The sequence below is a fragment of the Gouania willdenowi genome, chromosome 4 (genome assembly GCF_900634775.1).
Source record: "Gouania willdenowi chromosome 4, fGouWil2.1, whole genome shotgun sequence".
In the NCBI taxonomy this organism is placed as follows: Eukaryota; Metazoa; Chordata; class Actinopteri; order Blenniiformes; family Gobiesocidae; genus Gouania; species Gouania willdenowi.
The window spans coordinates 17,289,522-17,311,380 of NC_041047.1; the positions used below are offsets into that span (position 1 = coordinate 17,289,522).

The following is a 21,859-nucleotide window of genomic DNA, read 5'->3' on the forward strand; positions in this document are numbered from 1 at the left end:
CCATATTTTTTGTTAATTAGCCAGTTAAGATATTTTCCCAGTTATCAAATGATAAATAATCTCACATCCCTACTTTGTATTTATGGAATTGAATTACTTAATATTTACTCACAGCATATGCACATGCATTTCTCTTAAAAACAAAACAAAACAAAACAAAACAAAACAAAAAAAAAAAAAAAAATACTTTTCAACAGGAAAAAACACAAAATAATTTTTAGATGCACTTTCTACCCCTCGTCGCTAGAGGTCTCTCATCCAATCAATGAGTATGTTCTTGTACCGGAAGTGACGATCCTAACACACGTCCTGCGCTTCACGTGTGAGAAGTGGGTGACATAAAAACAGAAAGCTGGTTCAAGATGGACTTCACAGAGGTTTCTGTTAGCTCGGACAGCAAAGGAAAGAAGAAGAATAAGAAAGGGAAGAGTGGGAATCATGCTAAAGGCGGACAGAGCAGCAGAGTTGAGCCGAAGCTGGAGGAGAGACAGAAGGAGACGAAGATGGAGCCGGAGGCCTCCAGCTTTCCCCCCACCTTCAGTGTGTCCGAAATCAAGAATAAACAGCGGAGACACCTCATGTTTATGAAGCTGAAACAGGAGAAAAGAAAGGTTTGCTCCCCACACACTGTCAATGTATGTGTGAAATCACTTTTCGAGCCTAGAAGTGTTATGGAGTCCCTCCACCTGATGTTTTCTGTTTTTGGCGATATACAAAATTACAATATCGCCCATATCAATATCTTATTTTGTATTAAAATAGGAGTCACTGCTTTCACTACTTCTCAGAAGAGTAAAGCCCAGTTAGATTGTTTTCTGTGTGTGTCTTAACCCAGACTTTTTCCCTAAACAAGCCACACTACAGAACTCACTCACACGTGCTGTCCCTTACTGGAGAAAAAGCCAAAAGTGGCTCACATTGTGCAGCTGTTTGGTAAATGTGCCTGTGTGACATTTTGCTTATGAAAATTTAACCTAGAATTGTCTTTCTGATTACAGTTATATATATCAAGATTTATATCATATGTCACCATTTTGAGAAAAAAATATCTAAATGTGAATTTTGGTTCATATCGCCCACCTCGAGTTGTGTCCAGTGAAGAGTCTCATTTTTTCTCTTTGGGTTTCAGCAAAAGATGCAGCTAAAGAAGAAAAAGAAAAAAGAAAGAGAAGCTTTAGGGGACAAGGTGAGTGCTTCTTTTTGTTTCGTCAGTCAAGACCACATATTGTCGATTAGGAAATACTTGTCGTTAATGCTATGGAGGTGATGTTGACATGCCTACTTTTTACCTTTTCTTCACTCATGCAGGCGCCACCAAAGGAGGTTCCCAAGACAATAGAAAACCAGAGAGTTTATGACGAGACAACAGTTGACCCAGAAGACGAAGAGGTAGACATCATTTGTGTTTCACTTTTTGTGAATACGCAACCATAGAGGCCTGAACAATTGTGTGTATTTTCTGCAGGTGGCTTTTGATGAGGGAACGGATGAATTTTCCGCCTACTTCAACGGGCTTACCAACCCCCAGGTGCTCATCACAACATCAGACCGACCCAGGGGGGTGAGAGGCTGCTGCTCTGTCACACATTATATTCAAACATTATTTAAAAGATTCACTTTAACACACTACAATACCAAATATCAAACTTGATCCGGTCAGCTTCCACAGAAGCAAATAATGTATAATTGCCAATTATTTTTACTCCCATGGTCTGTTTACTGTTTAATTTTTCTGTCCAACTGCGGTTCTTTTATTATAAAAAGTTTAAATGCACAAAAAGATGTAGTAGGGCTGGGTGGTGTGACCAATGGCTCTTTGCCGCGCTAACTTAGCTTTAGCATTAGCTTGATTTCTGGCTTTAAAGCTTCATACTCAGTGGTGTGGTGGTTTCTTATGGTGAATAAGGTAATGTTTTGTTTGCAACTCCACCAGGACTTATTTCCGCATTACAGGAATTACAAATTGCGATGCTTTGCTCTCTTTTTGCAGCTTCAGAGCTTTCGATGTATTTCCTATTCATTTACACCGTAACTAACACCAGAGTGCTGCTGTTTACATTCCTATTTAGAAGTGCAACTATGAAAAGGGTCCTGACTGAAACGCGGTGCAGCATAGCGTTCTGATTGTTGTGTAATCAAATACACCAGTATGGCGGAAAATATACACCGGTATTCGGTAAGAACCGGTATACCGCCCAGCCCTAAGATGTAGTAAAGATTCTATATGTGCACACACTTTAAACAAAAAAAAGTTCTTTATTTTTATATTTAAATTGTCAAAATATCATGTGATGTGACTCAAAAACATCTTTAAAAGGAACAGTTCTATTCAAATTTATTGTGTTAAGTGTTTTGTAGTCCTGTATAACATTTTACGGTATTTTTATTTTTACATTATATCAGCAAAAACAAGAGGGCTGTTAGCTCGACACAAATGAGAAAGAAAACTGAAAGAAAGCAAATAAAAATAAGGTTTCATTTTTTTTTTTTTTGTAAGACTGATATAAATGAAGTGTTCTGTTATTCGACCCAAACAATGACCACTCTTGTGACGTCGTGTGTTTGCAGAGAACAATGAGGTTCTGCAGGCAGTTAGCCACTGTGATCCCAAATGCCCACGTGTACTACCGTAAAGGTTTGGCTCTCAAAAGGATCATCCCTCAGTGCGTTGCCAGGAACTTCACCTACCTGATGGTCGTCAACGAGGACCGACAAGTGCCCAGTATCCTCTCAGTTTAACCTGTATTGGGAAGGTGAAAGAACATTGTTGGATTCTAAAACCTTAAACTGAAGAAAAGGGATGGATAAATACAGTCAATTTACTGTGAGAGTTGTTTGTGTTCTAAAGTGTTCGTAAGTTCATGCACTCTGATGTATTTGTTAAAGTTTTGTTTATTGAGGTTGCTGCAAAACAATGTCGAAGCATTTTAACAGTGATGGCATATTTAATATTAGCCTAAAATGAGCAGTTCTATCAAAATGAGGCTATTCTGTATCTTCAATAGTTTAATGTCATTGTATGTGTACAACAGTGATTTTCAACCTTGGGGTTGCCTGAATCGTCTAGTAACACTGTATCCTATACAATCAAATTTAAATATAAATCTTGTTCAAATAAAATGCAGTATAAGACAATCTGAGCAGGTGCCATTTGTCACTAATTCTGTATTTGTAACGCTGTAACAAACGTGATCAAAAACAAATTTTAGGACAAAAATCTCTTTGGGGTTTCAGAAAATATTGATATTGAAATCTGGTCACGACCAAAAAAAAAGTTTGGGAACCACTGGTGTACAGCAGCCCAGTCCACAATGAGAAATAAAAAAAAAAAACATTCATTAGAAAAATCTGCATTAAAAATGACTGTTGAACAAATATATAATCATCTAAAACGTTATCTTTAACCTTCATCTAAAGATGGTTTGGTTTTGTGTCACCTGCCTGATGGCCCAACGGCACATTTCAAGGTCAGCAATGTTCGTCTACGCAAGGAGATAAAGGTAAGTTGAGAATGTAGTCTATTTTATTTTTGACCAGTTTACATTTCTGTAAAATGTAAAAACTACATGAGTTTAGAAACACAGAGGATCTATTGTTATGGATTGTTTCACGTGGCTCGAACGGAGTAAGATTTCTACGTTTTCCACTTGATTGTATTTTTCTCCTGTTGCTGCAGAGACGAGGTAAAGACCCAACAGAACACTCACCAGAGGTGATCCTCAACAACTTCAGCACACGTTTGGGACACTCCATTGGGCGGCTGTTTGCAGCTCTCTTCCCTCAGGACCCTCAGTTTGTGGGTCGACAGGTGGCCACCTTCCACAACCAGAGAGACTTCATCTTCTTCCGATTCCACAGGTGAGTGTTTCACATACATTTTAAACTCAGCAGCTAATAAAGAAAGTTTATCTTGGAACTTCTATGTGGTAAAAATCTGTTTGTTGCCTCCTGATTAGGTACATCTTTAAAAATGAGAAGAAAGTTGGTATTCAGGAGCTGGGACCTCGCTTCACCCTCAAACTGCGCTCTCTGCAGAAAGGCACATTTGACTCAAAGTTTGGAGAGTATGAGTGGGTGCTGAAGGTGAGTAACTGTTTACTGTACTGTAGAGATGTCATGGTTTTATAGTGGAAAGTAAGAGTTGGATCAATGCAGGGCTTTGTTACTTCAAGAGGGTGGATCTGATGATGGGATTAAAATGATATTAAGACGTTTTGATGTATTAGAGCATGTGTCAAACTCAAAGCCCGGGGGCCAAATACGGCCCTTCGAAGCATCCGATTTGGCCCCCTGGAGAAAGTGAAAGTCATTGTGTAAATTACCAGATAATTTGGTTGTAAATTTTTCCAATAATCCTGCAGTTTTTCTCAAATTGTTTCACAAAATCTCTCCAAATTTAAAAAAAAAAAAAAAATTAAGAAAAGGACATTTAATTATCTGTCACTTATTGCTTATATATTGTTGATGCCATCTATGCTTCGTCTAATTTATAACTGGAAGTGCAACCTTGGCCACATTAATGTGGAAATGTTAGTTTTCCTGCCTAAAACCGAATTTTCCCTCAGGGATGGATAAAGTATTCTGAATCTGATTAAAACCTGCGACCCACTTGTAATCGAACTGGTCCACATTTGGCGCTTGAATGAAAGTGGGTTTGACACCCCTGTATTAGAGGATATTATTTGCCATTTTCCTTGGATTTGTTGTGAAGTATTCCTTAAAAAGCAAAATGAATTACTGGGTGAGGTCAGTTAAATGTGGAAATGGAATAATGACCTCCAGCTCATACCATTATTACTATAACATCACCCTGGGTAAATGTTTACCAAAGAAAGAAAGGAATTTCCTGAGTCAATATTAGCAAATGTTTGTCAGTAGGTTGCAGTAATTAGCAGAAAAATAAGTACAAAATCATATTTCTATTTTCAGCGCCACGAGATGGATGCCTGCAGAAGAAAGTTCCAGCTCTAAACTACAAACAAGCCCAACTTCATGGACTACAAAATTAATTTTTTATCAGGGCCTGAGTTTCAAAGCAGAGTGGATGAATCTGGTCCCAGCTTTATGAACAGCAGCAGTGTTCTCCAGATCACAACCGGATTGTACAAGCCCACTCGCTCCATACTTCATGCTAACACATCTACAGTTGGACTGACGGAACTTTTTTGATGTTATGAAAATTGCACACCAAGCAGATTTGTATTTTTGTAAAGTTTTATTTCAATACAACATGTGGTTACAAATTTGAATTGTGAAAACACTGGTGAAGTTTTTTTACTAGTTATATATATATAAAAAAAAAAAAGTTTTACCAAAAGGCACACGTGAGGGCTGATATGCATTATTCACTATCAGGCATTTAAGTGGTTCATTGTGCTACACGAGCATCTGGAAGGACTTTTGTGAAAACATCTTAAGTTAGTTTGTTTGGTCCAGATTCCCGAACACCTCAGAGACGACTCCGGTCCACACAGCACCATAATGCCCAACACCTGCAATAAAGGAGACCACATGTATTAGTAAGGCCATTATTAGTGTTAATACTTTGAATTATGTTCTGAATATTTCAGGAAAGTTTCCGTAAGTCACCAATTGTAAGAATGTGGCTTCATTAAGGGATTTGAGAATGATGGAGAACATCCAACCTGCATTACCCACACATGGGAAATCTTAGACCAAATGAACAAAAAACACCAATGTATTATAAAATCATCAGTTAACTATGAAGTGCTAAGAAACAAGTGAAGCCAAACTTGTCAGCTGACCTCTAAAAACATTTGCCTGTTGCTACAGATGAGGTTGTCATGATGGATGCTTTCACACCTGGAGCATTCAGAGAACTTGGATTGACTCAAAGTGAAAACAGAGGAATCTGTCTAAACTAGCTGGACATCACACAGTTAGAATAAATGCTATTTTACGCTAATTGGGGAGAAAAAATAACAAGGTGGAAAGAAACTACTACACTAACCTAATAACCATTTTTTCCTACTCCAGATCATTTCCAACAGGGGTCAAAACAGTGAGCTTATAGTACCCAGAATGCTCTATTATTTATGGAGTTGGTAAAATTACAAGAACTAACTTTACAACCAATTGTAAATTTAAAAAAAAAAAGTTGTAAGTCCTTTAATTAGAAAAAAATAAAATCCTAATTCTAAACAGCTAATGTGCAGACCACCGTTATAAATGTGTTTTCTCTTTGCAATCTTCAAAACTGTTTTCTGTGTGCGAGATAAGGATGCTCTAATAAACTTAATTTATTAAACAAACATAGTCCAGGCGAGGTCCCACACTTGTACCCGAAAGCAGAGGTGTAAACGAGTATTGAATAATATTTTGGTGCTATAATTAGGAATATTAATTACGCTATTTAGCACAGAACCAATTCTTTGTTGTTTTCGACGTTAAGGAATAGGGTGCTAGTCTAAATATGCCCAATGAGAGTAAACGTGTAAATATAGGGGATGATCGCCATGTTGTGAGCTGTAACAACAGTGAGAGGAAAGGAGAGCGGTCCTCACAGAGACGGAGACTCCGCTATAGGAAGGAGCAGACTTTCTGCGGCCTGAACGGGTTGTTGCTGGACGACATGCCGGTGAGCAGAGGGTCGTGCTGGGCGTGTTGCAGACAGAACTGCTGCAGGTCCGCGGCGGCCTGTGAGACCTACGGAGCACAATAGCACACAATGAGCACACGGACAACGCTCGGAAAACACGACACACCCTGGAGCCACAAGTGTGCCCACCTTGACTCTGTTTACTCCCGCTTCGAGCCGCAGCTGCTGGACGATCTTCTTCATCGCTACGATGTTGGATGAACTAGACATTTTGGATCTGGAGCGACTGGAAACCTCTCAGTGAGTGAAAAAATACTTTTATAAAGTCCGCGTTAGCGTCGGCTGATGCTAACTTCTTCTTCTGCGACTTCCGGTTTATTGAGGGCGCGACCACTTGTGATGCGTTCATGGGTGCTGGTAAATTCGATGACCTATCGGAGAGGAGGAAAAATGGTCGTCGTGTTTACACTGTGTAGTGTACGTACGTTGAATGTGTACTTGTATTCTTGCATTAGTCTGCAGGGGTTCCCTTAGTTTTGAAAATTACCTTTGGAAGTTTAATATTCCTATTGAGTTGAAAAAGTAATACCCAGAGTAAGTATGTCCAGAATTAAAGTCAAATAAAAGCATATTTATTTTCCCAGCTGCTTTTTATTATTATTGTCATTTTACTGTTCCAAAAACGTTGTATTGTTTTTATTAACCCATTATTAGATTTTTTTCCACTGTAAAGCATGGGCTTGTATTTCATTCTTATTTAATTAACAGTGTTTTACTTAACTATGTACGTTTTCTTTCTCTCTCTCTCTCTCTCTCTCTCTCTCTCTCTCTCTCTCTCTCTCTCTCTCTCTCTCTCTCTCTCTCTCTCTCTCTCTCTTTGTTTAGTGTTTATTCTTTTCATTTGTAGTTTTTCTCGAGCCTCTGTGACAAAGTAACTGATTCTGATTATCATTTACCATATCGGTGAATTTTCCCACCTCTACAATAAATAATGTGTGTTTTATTGGTTGTAAGTAAAACGTCCCACAGCAAAAACGCAGCACTAAATAGCCTTTTAAAACTTATTGAATTCTAGCCCCCTTCATCATCATTCAGATGTCTTGCGTGTTTCATTCATTTGATGCGTATAAAGACACACACACACACACACACACACACACACACACACACAGTTGAAAGAGTGTCATTGTGAGCACCAGAGCAACCACTGCTGGCACTCCCATAAAAGAAGCTGCAGTGAAAAACCCAGTTTGTTTACTACAGATTGGTAATGAGCAGTAAAGTGTCCCTGCAGATCATTGTGATCCTGCTCAGCTTCTCTGGTTCTCCACAGGCTGAGGATGGAGCTCTCCTGTGAATCTCTGAGATGTGCTGTGGAGAGAAGACCAACCAGCTCCAAGGTGATATAATCTTCTATTGCATTCAGCCATTTTACGTATAGCCAAACATAAATACAGACAGGTGAGGTTAAAGGTGCTCCCGCCCTTATCTTTGTGTTTAGTTGGTGGAGCTCCATGTGCTGTTTGTGCCTGTTGATCAGTGGAACATGAAGCTCAACAAGGTTTCTGCAGATGCCACCGAGAGCTTCATATCCGCTGGCTTCATCAGGTAGGACTGATGGAAATATTATAACATTCATCTGTAGAGCTTTTGCATGTTTGATAACTTTATAATATAACTTCAAATATCAGCTCTTGGGGAATTGAGAAGCAACAAGTGGTCACTAACATGTTTATGGGTATATGCAGCTCAATGTGGCAGAATGGCAAAAGTGTTGTTTTTTTAAGTGCACAAAACACACAAAATAATTCGTTTTTAAATAAATCCCTAGGCCATTTAGTGGTAATATTTAAGGTGTTTAATCTCTTATCCAGGGCTTCATAACTAACAAATGCAGCCAGTAAACAAAGTTTCAATGTTTAAATGATGTAAATAATTTTTAATGAAAACAGTTAACCCCATTTACTAAATGTTTAAAATAACCTAGCGTCTGTGTTTCCTAATAAAGTCCAAAACCATACGCACACTCACACAACCAGAATTAAATGCTGAATTAATGTAAATGTGTATGTCTATGATTGTGTATCTGTGAGCCCAGTGACCATCATATTCAAGTTGTACCTTACCCTAACTGTGATATGCTTTTAACATGCTTAAGTGGAAGAAGGTAAAAACTTAACTTTTATGTACATACGCCAATAAATTCAGTGTTCAGTTCTTTATATTAAATCAGCAAATATTTATGGAGATTTATTATTATCGTTATTATTATTTTATGGTTGTTGTTTTTTTTTAATAAAGTCCGGCATCAAATCTGACTATCAGAGTGCTTGAAATGTATTCATGATTCTCTGAAAATGACTTTTTCCCATAGGACAAGAAGATATTTAAAGAAAGAGTCTATTCTTAATGAGTGAAATTATTAGTAAAGTCATGCATTTTGTGATGTTGATTGGTGAGTATCCAACTATAACTCGTAGGAATTTATTTTGGGGATGTTTGGATGTGCAGTGAGAAACAGTCCCCTTAAACAGGGCATTCCTTTCAACCTCAATCCTCTATATTCTCTTGTTCGTCCCTGATTTCCCAGAGTTTACCCAGATATCACGCTGAAAACTCTGAGGGGTGAGCTGGGCGCGCTCCTCAGTGCAGAAAGAAGCATGGAGAAGTTCTCCTTCCTGAAATGTGTGGGCCGCAGTCTGGCTCTTGTGAGTGCAGCAGCCAGCCCTGAACGTGGCTTTGCAGGATCTATTTACTATTTTATTTTATTTTTTTACAACATAAGAATTTTCATCTGTTCCAGGTCAAGAGCAAGCAGGAGGGGGACCTGAAGGTGAAGACATTCGCCCCACCATATGTAGGTGAACAACAGGTCACACATTAAACCCTCACACATCTGTAGCACTCATTCCTGTCATATCCCTACAGGCAGCTCAGCCTGAGCTCTACCTGTTGCTCACCGCAGAGAACGACAGCAGTGTCTGCTCCCAGTCGCTCACCCCGGACACCAGCAGCAGCTTCCCAGAACACCAGATCTATTACCAGACCCCTAACATGTCCCTCAACAGTCCGCCCACAAGAACAAAGGAGCCTGTTAAATTCCCCCACATCCCCCAGTGTTCCCAGCAGCCGTTTCTCAACCACAAACTGGAAGAGGAGGAGGAGGAGAATCAAAGCTCCAACTCCTCAGAGGAACTGAATGAGGAAGATTCTCCATCATCTGTGACATCAGAGCAGAGGTGCTGTCCAGGAAAACGTTCAGAGAATAAAGGTAACGGTTAGGAATGGATAGAGAGAAGCCACTGAATATTAAAATCAGCTCCTTTTTCACCCTAAAGCTTCACTTTCCAACATATATAATAAAAGGAAACTGTAGATTATTTGACTGCAGGTTGTTCTTACAAGAAAGTCAAAGTTCACCACAGTGTAGAGAGTTTGCATGTTCTCCTTGGGTGCCTCCTCCTCATTATGTGAAGAAAACTTCATTTCAGCCCAGCAAAGCCTTAACCAATAAAAATCATCTATTGACATATTGCCGCTAGATATATTTATTACAACCCATGTAAAGGTATTTTGGAAAAAGTAACTAAAAACAAAAATCATAATCTAATGATGTTGAGCTCTAGTTTTGCCCTCACCTCACAAACTGAGCTAATTTTCTCAATGTGCAGCATTACAGTGGCCTGAGATGGATTGTTCCCAACAGAAAGAAGAAGAAACATTTGGACAGGGGAGTCAGTACCAGAGAGCACCTAAAGGTGCCAGAGCCTGCAGGCCTTCAGGAGTGTGTGAGTCTTTGGAGGACAGAAGAGCAGGGCTCTCATACACAGAGAGGTAATACGCTTCCATCAGTTCTGCTTATTAGTGAGGATGCAGGAGGCATTCGTTTTTTCTTCCATCTGCATAAACTCCTCCCACACCATTTGTCCGATCTTGACAAATAAGCTATCAAAAAAATCAGTATGTTCCTGAGATTTATGCTTGTACTTTTATCATTTGTAACTTTTAAACTTATTACATTTTTTCTTTCCCATTGATTTCCATAGGACATTTCTCCTTTTTAAACTTTTAAGTCCTTCAGCCCCAGCCATTTCTCAACTGATTATAACATTGAACCTTTAACATATTCAGCTACCACCTTCAACCCATATCGACTTTTTCTACCTATTTTAGCATTTTTCAACTTTTTTAACCTATTTCAACGTTTTTCAAACTTTTTTTTTTCACGTATTTCGACCCATTTCAACTTTTTTCAACTTTATTGCAGATAATCAGCTATTGCTAGGTTAATGCTTAGCTAAGGCCAGGTTAAAGCTAGGGTAGGCGATTTTCTCCAATTACACTTTTTAAGTTATTGGTTAAAATTCTCCTTATGTCCTGACAGAATTTAAGATCTTATGTGCTCTGAAAAAGGAAGGAAGAAAATCCATCAACTGTAGCAGCTGTAAACCTGTAATAACTTTGTCCAATGAAAAAAAAAAACGACCCGTTTTTTTTTTTTTTACCAATCACGTATCCCTGTCTCCCTGCTTGTTCTTGACCCCTCGCATGCATGAGCTCACACTGAAAGCGCGTCACCGTTAATGGTAAAGTTTATTGTTTACTTACTGCTGAATGAGACATGAGACAACAACGTTTCTACACAATACAAGCGATGAGCTGAGCTCCTCTTCTGCAGCAGCTGGGCGCGTGCATGTGAGTGAGACGGCACACAGGGGGGAGGGGTAAAGGCGGAGCCATCAGGGAGGCTACATTCAAAATCATGCTAGCTTTCGAAAATCGCCTACCCTACCTTTAATGCTATTCGTTAGTGCCCAATCCTTTCACAGGCCTGATAGTTTCGGATCCTTTCAAAGCATGCATGACACGCGTCTACATCCGGTCGGCGTATTTTACGGCAGTTCATGTACTATTTAAAAGGTTGAAACCCTGCTATTTAAATTTTTTTTTAGAAATTTATGTTTTGAGTCAATTCCGATTTATTTTGTTTTTTAATTTTATTTTCTGTTTGGTTTTTGATTTTCAATGTTGTGTATTGTGTTTTTCTAATGATAATGTTAGGTTAATGCTATTGCGAGAATAATACTAAGCTAATGCTAGCTAATGCTAAGCTAATAAAGTGCGTGACGCGAGCTAGCACCCGCATCCTCGCTTGCATTTTCTTCAGGAAATGCAAATATTGTAGTTGTTTGTCGTCTCGTCTGTGCACAAGGCTGCTTGTGTTGTATTTACAGAGTTGTGAAGTCAAACGAAGCACACAGAGTGAAGAGAATCACAACCAAACAAACTCCTCAGGTAATGTGAACATTTGAATGTGTAAATGTGAGCGTCTTTAGTGACGTGGTTAACCGTGTGTTATCCAGAACCCAGCTGTGCATCGTGGGCCCATTCAGTGCACCTCACCACCTCCAGCTGTCACAGTCGACCACAAAACGGCATTTTCCTCCATCGTTCACACGAACCGTGAGTTCCCTCACACATCAGGGTCTATGTTTAAACTTTTCTTCATACACTTGGACGTGTTGTGTGTTTTAAAGGAGGAGAACTTATCGAGGAAATCAAGCTGGTGAGGGAGGAAAGAAAGCGGCTCGAGTGGACCAGACAGGAGCTCCTACGAAAGGGGAAGGACTTGTTGGCCCAGAACCGACATCGCAGAAACCAAGGTGAGTTTTATCAAACATTTTGATCAAATATGCGAGTGTTAAAGTGATTCAGCAAACCATATTTCCATCTACTTCTATCTGCTTTATTTAGGGAGTAAATAACTGTTTGGTTTAGGTGTATAATGACTAAATGCCAAGTTTAAAGGCTATGGGTTTGTGTCCCTGAATCTGTACTGTATATAGATTGTGAACTGGAATATGTAATATGACTTTACAGAACTTTTACAGAAACTAGCGCTGAGAATTATTAGTGCAAGTGAATACAGGGAACATACAAACCCAACATTTATACAGCAAAAACTATTAGAATTTCCTAATTTGGTAGAATATAACATTTTAAAAACCATATACAAAGCTCATTTAAAAATCTTACCCACAAATCTGCAATCAAGACAGTAATTATAACTTGCAAGAAATAGATAATCCAAAAATCCAAATTGAGAACGGTGACAAAGGAAAGGTGCATTTCAGTTCAGGGGGTCAGACTATGGAACAATCTAAATTATCAAGAGATAAGTGCAATTGTTGTTTCAAATGAGATGAGACAATGACTGTGAGGCAGTTTGTTTTTTTTTAATATAATTAATTTTATTATGGAGGGATGTGGAGGAGAAATAAATATTGTCTTTAATGAAATAAATGATCAAAAAATTGGTCCAATGACCATAAATTTAGATAATCAGGTATAGACTTACCAGACTTTTTATCCTATTTGTACTCATACTTTTATTGTGAAGCTCGTGACAGCTGGAAGAAGAAATACTTTGAAACCAAGAAGGCCACAGCCCCACTGGAGGACACCCTGAGAAACTCAAGACAAGAATTAGAGACTTTTTTCAATAAAGTTTTGCACCAGCTTCAAGCCAGAGATAGCAGAGGAAAGCCACGGAGACAAGGGAGAACTTCAACAAAGGTACCGGTTGCGTTTGGTTTGTTTGAATAATGCAGATTTCATATACTTGGATTTTAACTGGCTAATTCATGAGTCATCTCTCCTCCTTTGAAAAGGTATCATTCATCGTTTTTATTTGTTCAGATTTTTAAACCATAATATTTGTAATTATTTGAGAATGAGCTCATCATTCAGATCACCACAGAGAACTATGAGATAGACAACCTAAAGAGGAAGATCGAAGATGCCAAAATGAAGCTGCTGACTGAGATTAAGGTAAACAAACATCTCCAATGCAGAATAACATCAACAATCTCGTAACAGATAGTGATTTATGATGTTAAAAAAACAGAAATGTTATAAACACACCCAAGCATGACAAAAGTTAGATTTACCTTTTATTTCTCTTGTTTTCTTTCTTTTTTTATGAATTGGGGTGAAGTTAAGGAAGCAGGCGGCCACTGAGGTGGAAGCCCTAAAGGCTGAATTGTCCCAGAAAAAAAGTCAGTCTTATCCTGGACTGAAGAGAAATTCCTGAAGGTACAGCCTGATAGCTCTAAACCAGTGGTTCTCCAACTTTATTAGCCCAAGTACCTTTCTCTTATTTCTGAATCCAAGTACCCCCTTTGTCCGACTACAACATTTTGCTGGGAAAACTATTTAAAAACAACTATAGAGCATAATGATGGAATGAATGAGTGGTAACACACATTTTAAATAATCTCATTGTGTAAATAAGTGGAAAGAAACAGTGTTTAGTGCAGTGGTTCCCAACCGTTTTTGGACCCCATTTTGATATCAAGAATTTCTGTAGAATTACTTATCATGTTTGAGCTCAGATAAATTTTTTTACTGCATTTTAGTTGAACTAGATTTTTATTTCACAAAGTGAAAGTAAAGAAATACAGTTGGAATAAGAATTAAAGAATTTCAAAAATCAAACAATCCGAAATTTCAGGCAACCCCATTTAAACTCCATGCGACCCCACATGGGTTCCCAACACCAAGGTTGAAAAAACGCTGATTTAGTGGCTCCTGAATAGATTTATTTCCGGTCACATCATGTCTGGGATAATTTTCCTCTCTCTCTCAAGTACCCCCGTAGTGCCATTGTGTACCCCTAGGGGTACACATACCCCCATTTGAGAAACACTGCTCTAAACGACGAGTATTTGTTTTGTCTGTTTTCATAGTAAAGCAGTTTGAGATTTGTTCTGCAAAAAGTGTGTACAAAAAGACTGATTATGTGCTCTATTAAGAAAAACAAAGTGATTATTGATATTATTTAAAGTCAGCAGCAATAAACTTAATGTGCATCCGTAAAGTCATCCCGTTTCTGTCACAAAGGGACGCGTTTAAAGAGCAACAAACACGGTGGGCTGAGGGGAGAAGTGGCCTTTGTCTGTACGCCAGTTAGCATCCAAACAAGGCATTCCACATCATTGCGGTTTGCAGCTTAGCAACTGGTTCATCGCTGTAGTCCAAGATGTTGGCGTTCCACATGCCGATGCCCCGTAAACCTTTAGCTTTAACAGCCTCTGCTTTCAGACAAATACTTTGTGGGTCGTCGTACCAAACCTGGTGAGTCTGTCCGTCCTGACTCTGTGCAGGGACGATAAAACACAAATAATCACACAGAGGATGGGACGGTTCACCAGGGTGGGGGTCAATTACATTTTACAGTTACAGTTCCGTTTTCAATTACCCATGTTCAATTACAATTCGATTACGGTGACCAGCATTTTTTCTGATTATAATTATTTTTTTACCCTCAAAGTTAATTACAATGACTTTCGCACTTACTACATTTCAATTACAATGACTGAGCCTGAAATAAATAACATAATAATAAAAAATAAAAAAACATTCCTCTTGTGTTATCTTTCTGTTAGCATCTCTTATGATAACAAGTCCTAAATCAGCTGTAAAATACACTAAAAACTATTTTTTTATCATATAATTTATTTCCTATCTCTTGGTTACCTTGTTAGGCTTCATAATCAATGAAAATATAGTTTTTCATATTTTAGGCGTGGGCATCTGAGGCTTTTTTTTGTCAGTATACCCCTTGATTTCAATGATTTAATTGGTAAAATGTGAGAAAGCTTGATATAAAACACATTTGAATAATTGTTAACTACATATGAGTAGAACTGTAACATAGAACATTTTTTAAAGAATGTTTTACAAAGTCAATTATCTAAACTAAATTACAATTTAATTACGATTATGAGAGCAAGAGATTTAAAAAAAAAAATGCAATTACATTCATAATTACGCTGTAATTGTAATTATCAATTACGTGATTTTAATTATAATTTACCCCAACCCTGCAGTTCACCATCACAAATCTTTGACAATGTTTTAGTGCTGTGTCTTAAAGAGTGACTGGTTTGTTTGGGAATAGGAACTGTGGAACCTAAAATGAAGCTCAGCAGTTTACATGAACAGTTTTGTTGAGAAAGACCTTTGGGATTTCTTAAGTAATTCATTAAAACTGCAGAGACTTGAAGCTGTTCAAGCTCAAACATGACAGAGACATTCATCAAGTTCATTCTTACTTTGCCACAAAAAAAACCAAAAAACAAACAAACAAACTCCCAAATCCCACATACCAGTCATATCTAAAACAAATTATAGCAGAGTTTGGGCTTAAGTGATGTTGAATCATGTACCATATAATTGAAGTAAGGAGCCTTCTGCTTTTCATCCCATTGCCTGTGCGTTGTTGAACTGTTGACGGTCTTCATGATCCACTTGTAGGTTTTCTGTTTTCCAGCTGCATCGCTGCAGGGAGCTCCACGGAAAGGAACCTTTTCTATTGAACAAATTCCCTCCTGGAACCAAATAAAAAGGGACAATAGTGGATTACATGCATTGATTTGTGATATAAAGTGTCAATGAAAACTGGAATAAAAATAAAAAATAATAATAATAATAATAAAGGTCTTTCATTTCAGTCAAGGCATCAATATTGTATTGTTTGTGTTAATTCCTATTTTATTTTTGTTTATTTTCACCAATGGATAGAAAAAGCAAAATAAAAGTACAAAAACACAATAAAACAACAGCTTTGTTAACTTTCATTTCACAGCTCATCTCAATATACAGCAATAACTGCTGTAGTCTAACACATCTTGGCTAACACTTTTTAATTTATTAATCAACCACAAGATGGCCCCACAGGATAGAGCAGTTTGGTTTTTTCTACTGAAAACACACAATTATGGTACTTTCTCTCTCTTGTACCCATTGTCATTACATACACTACCGATAAAACATGTAATACAGCTTTTAGGAGTAAAAAAAAACATCCAAAAAATACTAAATTGCACTCTGGGGCAACATTATGGGTTTAAACTCACAGCATGCAATGAAATGTAAACAATCTTAACAATAAAATGTGTTGCCTGTTCACTCATGTAGACTAGAATAGGCAGATTATTATTAAACCATGCAAATTAATTTAAAAGAAATTATACCTGACTTGTTTGTGAAATTTGGATGGTTTTAAAATCAACCATGTCTGACCTTGGAGAGGTTGATACATTGATAGTCATAGCCGTACCATGGAACTCCCATCACAAGCTTCTTGGGATCAATTTTCAGATCCAAGTATTGATCATAAGCTAAAACCAAAAAAGGGGAAAAAATGTTTTAGCATGAGGAACATGCTAATTTACTCTTATTTGTTTCAGTACATCTTACCATTGAGTGTTTGAGAGAATGGGGCATTGGCCATTGCAATGCAGTCCCCCATGATCTGACTCTGCTCATCGTAGGACATCACAAAAAGCAAATCACAAGAGTCAGCAATGGCCACGTAGTCATAACAACGCTTGTCGATACATTTTGGTGACCAGGCAACGTCAAAAGAGACCTAAAGACAAAAACAACATGATCATAAAACGTTTTCAAGCTTTTCTTATTCAGAGATTACCGTTCAACGTATTGATATTAGAAAATAGAAACGAAATAAGAAATACAAATAAATGAAATTGAGATTTTTAAATAAATGCACAAAATAATGAAATTATTTTCAAATAAGGAAGTCAAACTTGGACGATGATGATGTTAAAATATACAACTTTTTTTTGGTAAAAGTTTGGAGAATAATATAATTATTACTATTATAAATAACAATTATGATCAAATTAAAGACTTTACTTGAAGTTTGGTGCCAAGAACAAAAAACAAACCAGAAACAATAATAATAATGATAAATATAAGGGATAAATAAAATCTATACATTTATACATAAGGCTGACATTACACTGTCATTATCTGTCATTAGTATGAATAAGGTGTCATTCGCCAAATTATGACACCCTTGGAGCTATGTTGGCATTTTTTGGGTTAGGTGGAGAAATCTAGTGAGGTTAGGGTTAGGAGTTAGGGTAACAGGGTTAGGTTAACGAACAACACTTAATGACAGCCTTCATGACACCTTATTAATGCTAATGACAGCGTAATGTCAGCTTTACGTATAAAACTTGGAGTCAAGCGTAACCAAATTACATTTAAAAAACAAAATAAACTGTTATTATCATAACCATGGACCATGCAGTCCACCTGAGAGCCTGGGATCTCCCTGTGAAAGACGTCTGTGGTCTCCTTAACCAGAGCAGTCAAAGCCAATTGTTCCGGAGATCCGTCTTCCACTGCTTGTTCGACGTCTATGTTGATCCCATCCATGAACTGACTCTTTGCCAGCTTCATTTGCTCCATAATCCATGCTGTCCTGTTATGTGGGTCCACAATGTGTGAGAGCGGGACATCACCTGATCACAGAAATGTGAACACAAGCTATGAAAGACACAAGAGTGACGAGGCATTCGACAGGATCTTTATAGACATAGTAGGGCTGGGCAAAAGAAATCAAATTAATCGATAAATCAAATTTGTAGATGAAAACGTTTTTTATTTTGCAAATTCAAGTTTAAATTTTTTTTCTTTTCTTTAAGAATGTTGAACTTTTGTCACGTTCCGTCCTTGTGGGTTACCGTAGCCCCCTCTTTGTTTACATGTGTCTACCCTTTGAATAGACTATATGTGTGATACAGGCATGTTTAATGTTTTATTCACACTATGCTGAGACGCTAAGGGAAGAGTTCATATTTTTTAATTGTAATGTTATGTTATAAAACATGTAGTTATCTGATTTCTTAATCAAAAAATTGAAGCTACTTTGAAGTTGCTGTTGCACCTTTGCTTAAACCTGGGTTAAAGCTTGACATAGTTGAATGACAGAGACTCATTTACTTTATTTTGGGGTTGTTCTATACATTTTAACTTTTAGGGACAATCACAGCAATAAAGTTGCACTTTTGACAATATATCTGATGTCTGCAGTCATTTTTAAGTGCCAAAAATCGAATTGAAACTCAAATTTTTCTTTAAAAAAAAAAATCAGAATTTTTTTTTTTTTAAGGCAAAATCGCCCAGCCCTAAGACACAGCAAATTATTTGTATTTAAAGCACTGGATTCAAATCAGAAATGTAAGGAATGTCATATTATACAGTACATCTCCATCAGCTCCTAAAACTGTTCCTTATTTGTGCTGAGAGATGGTCGTTGGTCTCACCTTTAAGAACGACACGTGCACCATGGGAGTGAGCGTAACACATAAGTTCTGGGTCATATTTCCCAAAAGCTGCCACTGTTGTCACCTGGCTCCAGTTATAAGATTTCCATGTTTTTCCGCCTACGTCAAACACAAACACCTGAAACAGACAGAAAACATTCCAACGAGTCGGAATAATGGAGGCCTTGTATCAACTCTTCCAGGATATGCTGTGACGTTTACAGCACGCTTTACATCAGTGGTTCCCAACATTACATTTTTCTAGTTCATGGTGATCACATTTTTATATCACAAATTTCTGCTGACCCCAGAGAGTTTTTTCCCCTCTAAAATAGGTTTTTGATCATGTTTGTCATCATGTTACAAATACCGAGTAACCAGGATTAGTGCACAAAATGATGATTTTATTTGAACTAGAATTATATTGGATAAATTTAAAGTATAGAATAGTTGTTTAAGATTGTGTGCAGTGTTTTCATTTGAAAAAGGATAATTGAAAAAAATACAAATATAATTTTAATTAGTCATTTTATCTTATTTTATTATTACTAGACATTTAGGGAGACCCCATTTTATTTCCAGGCGACCCCACATGGGGTCACCACCCCAAGGTTGACAAACCCTGCCTTACATCGTTCGACAGGTGGTCATAATATAATAATAATAAATATGGCTTAATGTTTTTATATATGCTAATGTTTTATTCATGACAGACATGTATTATGTTGTAATACTGTAGTACAGCACTAAACTGTTTATAAATGCATTCGGTGTGATCGCCATTTGTGGCGCAATTCTTTGTCATGTGATGATCATGTATGTCAACTGACGTTTGATAAATACTACTTTAAATGCATCAATATTTTAAAAATTAAAATTAAAATTAAATTAAGTCAGATGTTAGGTTTCAGTGGCTAGTAAAACGAAACCAAACCTGGGTTTAACTACATCAGTATGTAAAGTTTGTACTAAAGTTACCTCCAAGTCTCTCCGGCCTGACACGGGCTGGCAGAGCTGCGGGGTCTCACATGGACACGGGCTGGAGCTGTGGCCGCTGGCGGCGAGAACCGAGCAGCACAGCAGCCCTATCACCGTAACCAGGACAGACATTACTATTACTACTACTGTTACTGTTTAACTCCACCGCAGTCTCACACCACAGACACGGTCAGCTGACACGGCGGAAGTCAGCCTGTCACACTGGGGCGCCGGTTGTAAAGTAGCGCATGCTAAAATAAACAGCAAGAAACCACGTTTAAAAAATAATGTGCGGATTTTTTTAAACGTCACTTTTGACCAGATTTACGGAAATACTTGTGAAATTTGTGATATTTATTTTCTTATAAAAGTATAATGTCAACGTTAAATTTAAACAGCCAATGAGGAAGTCCAATGTGTTCCGTGCGCGTTAATCAGGGAGCAGGGGTGTTTGCCCCTGAGTAATGTCTGTAAGGCTGTGTGTGAGCTACACGTCGTGATTGTGTGTGCCTGTGGCTGTAGTGTCACTTGGTATTTTAGATTATGAACTCGCTATGTGTGTGTGTGTGTGTGTGTGTACAGACCGTGTGTATTACCGTCTGTCTCTGCGCACAGCGGTGTGGGCTGACAGAGTGGACGTGTACAGCAGTAACGCCCATAATTAAGGCATTTTTTAATTTTTTTTTTTTTAAATTTATTTCCCTCCTAGTGGCAGGTCAGCAGAAAGCAGGGGTTTTGTTACTCTAAATATAAATGTTAAATAAAAATGCGAAATCTAAATGTTAAATGTGAATTTAAAAACTAAGTATAAATGTTAAATCTAAATGTCAAGAGTAGAACTAAATATTTAGCTGATATGCAAATTCACCAAAAGTACCAACATAAAAGCTCATTTGAATTTGCTAATTAATATTTAGTTTCACCCATGACATTTAGATTTCACATTTAGATTTAGTTTCAACATTTACATTGAATATTTATATTTAACAATTAGATTTTGATTTAACATTGAACGAGTATTGCTGTAAATCTGTACAAAAATAACAGAAAAAAATTAACATACTTTTTTTTTTAAAACGTGGTTTGTTGTTAAAAATTGCTGTTTATTTTAGCATGCCCAACTTCAGCACCCCACATATTAGCAATAACATTCAAAAAAATACATTATTAATATTATCATAGTAGGTATTGACACAGTAAAACATGAATCTATTAAAATAAATTAGTTCTGTGACACTTTGTGCTTTTATTTCAGTTTTTCCTTTAACACCACTACCCTACTTGTACTTTAAATGAACTGATTTAGGTAGAAATTGTGGTGTCATATTAACTTCATGTAGGGAGTTATTGTTATGTCTGGTTGATGTCAGAATCCAAATTAAATATTACAGTTCCAGGTGAAAACAGGAGTTTTATTATTAGAAACAAATATTAGCAAAATAAGCCTTCTGTTAAAAATAAAGTTTGTCTCAATAACATGAACAAATTAATGTTAGATGTTTGTAAAGTTGGTGTAAATCTTCTCTTTTTTTGACTTGGCAATGTTGAGCTGTCTTTTTAGTCAAACTCAATTATAAGATGGTTTTAAAAGAAGTAGCTGATGTATCTCTTAAAGTTTCCCTTAAATTACAAACTAGGAGCTATCTTCAGCGTATGCCCAAAATCACACGCTAAATTGCGTTACTTTCTGTACGGAAAATGAAGAGGGACAAACGTCACTATTTCTCTACAACAAAGGAATTCTTTGCAAATCAACAACAATGTAAAAATAACCCTAACACATTTGTTATAATGAGAAACCTGGCTCTGTTTTGGGGGCAGGACTTTAACAGACCTTCACATTTTCACTTTCTGTGGACTTTTACATGCTATCAATGGATAATGTTGATCTAACCTTCCTCTGGGTCAGTTTGCCTCATTTTCATCTCTTCAGGTCATTTTGTTGCAATGTATTAAAAAAGGGTCATGTCGTGTCAAATCAGCCACTCCTCACAAATGCTCTCAACAAATTACATCTAACTGCAGATAGTGTCACTGATTATAGGCATTATTTGAATATTCTGTTTATGAATCATTGTACCAGTCTTATCTTAGGTGTCTGCCATTGTGCCCCACGGAGAGGAAACATTTTCATCCAAGCATTGAGGTGGGCATTCAACCAATCTTTTCTAAGTGACATTCA

At 37.4% G+C, this 21,859-nt stretch overlaps 4 protein-coding genes across 5 annotated transcripts; 2 read left to right on the forward strand and 2 right to left on the reverse strand.

Annotated features, from left to right (window-relative positions):
- The first annotated feature begins 265 nt into the window (after positions 1 to 265).
- rpf1 (ribosome production factor 1 homolog) lies at positions 266 to 5,249 on the forward strand. Its single transcript, XM_028444737.1, has 9 exons — positions 266 to 611; positions 1,130 to 1,186; positions 1,309 to 1,389; positions 1,466 to 1,561; positions 2,569 to 2,722; positions 3,418 to 3,500; positions 3,677 to 3,858; positions 3,957 to 4,083; positions 4,930 to 5,249. Exons 1-9 carry the CDS (start codon positions 363 to 365, stop codon positions 4,969 to 4,971), a joined length of 1,071 nt encoding a protein of 356 aa, XP_028300538.1. The 5' UTR covers positions 266 to 362; the 3' UTR covers positions 4,972 to 5,249.
- Positions 5,197 to 6,962, reverse strand: gng5 (guanine nucleotide binding protein (G protein), gamma 5). The gene is made up of 3 exons (XM_028444738.1): positions 6,749 to 6,962; positions 6,525 to 6,666; positions 5,197 to 5,492 (listed from the first exon to the last, which is right to left on the reverse strand). The coding sequence occupies exons 1-2, from the start codon at positions 6,827 to 6,829 to the stop codon at positions 6,541 to 6,543; spliced, it is 207 nt and encodes a 68-aa protein (XP_028300539.1). The 5' UTR covers positions 6,830 to 6,962; the 3' UTR covers positions 5,197 to 5,492; positions 6,525 to 6,540.
- A 34-nt stretch (positions 6,963 to 6,996) lies between these two features.
- On the forward strand, positions 6,997 to 13,833 carry spata1 (spermatogenesis associated 1). Of its 2 annotated transcripts, none has more exons than XM_028444735.1 (12): positions 6,997 to 7,036; positions 7,893 to 7,959; positions 8,061 to 8,167; positions 9,150 to 9,267; positions 9,363 to 9,416; positions 9,488 to 9,830; positions 10,231 to 10,393; positions 11,794 to 11,854; positions 11,923 to 12,022; positions 12,097 to 12,222; positions 12,960 to 13,135; positions 13,292 to 13,833. In XM_028444735.1, exons 2-12 carry the CDS (start codon positions 7,900 to 7,902, stop codon positions 13,433 to 13,435), a joined length of 1,452 nt encoding a protein of 483 aa, XP_028300536.1. In that variant the 5' UTR covers positions 6,997 to 7,036; positions 7,893 to 7,899; the 3' UTR covers positions 13,436 to 13,833. The 2 variants fall into 2 exon arrangements, with proteins under 2 accessions (XP_028300536.1, XP_028300537.1); XM_028444736.1 differs by lacking the exon at positions 6,997 to 7,036 and having other exon boundaries at positions 7,820 to 7,959; positions 13,292 to 13,390; positions 13,557 to 13,833.
- Positions 13,834 to 13,890: 57 nt separating this feature from the next.
- Positions 13,891 to 19,923, reverse strand: ctbs (chitobiase, di-N-acetyl-). The gene is made up of 7 exons (XM_028444409.1): positions 19,678 to 19,923; positions 18,700 to 18,838; positions 17,687 to 17,895; positions 16,823 to 16,994; positions 16,646 to 16,743; positions 15,790 to 15,951; positions 13,891 to 14,716 (listed from the first exon to the last, which is right to left on the reverse strand). Exons 1-7 carry the CDS (start codon positions 19,807 to 19,809, stop codon positions 14,528 to 14,530), a joined length of 1,101 nt encoding a protein of 366 aa, XP_028300210.1. The 5' UTR covers positions 19,810 to 19,923; the 3' UTR covers positions 13,891 to 14,527.
- Positions 19,924 to 21,859: the final 1,936 nt, after the last annotated feature.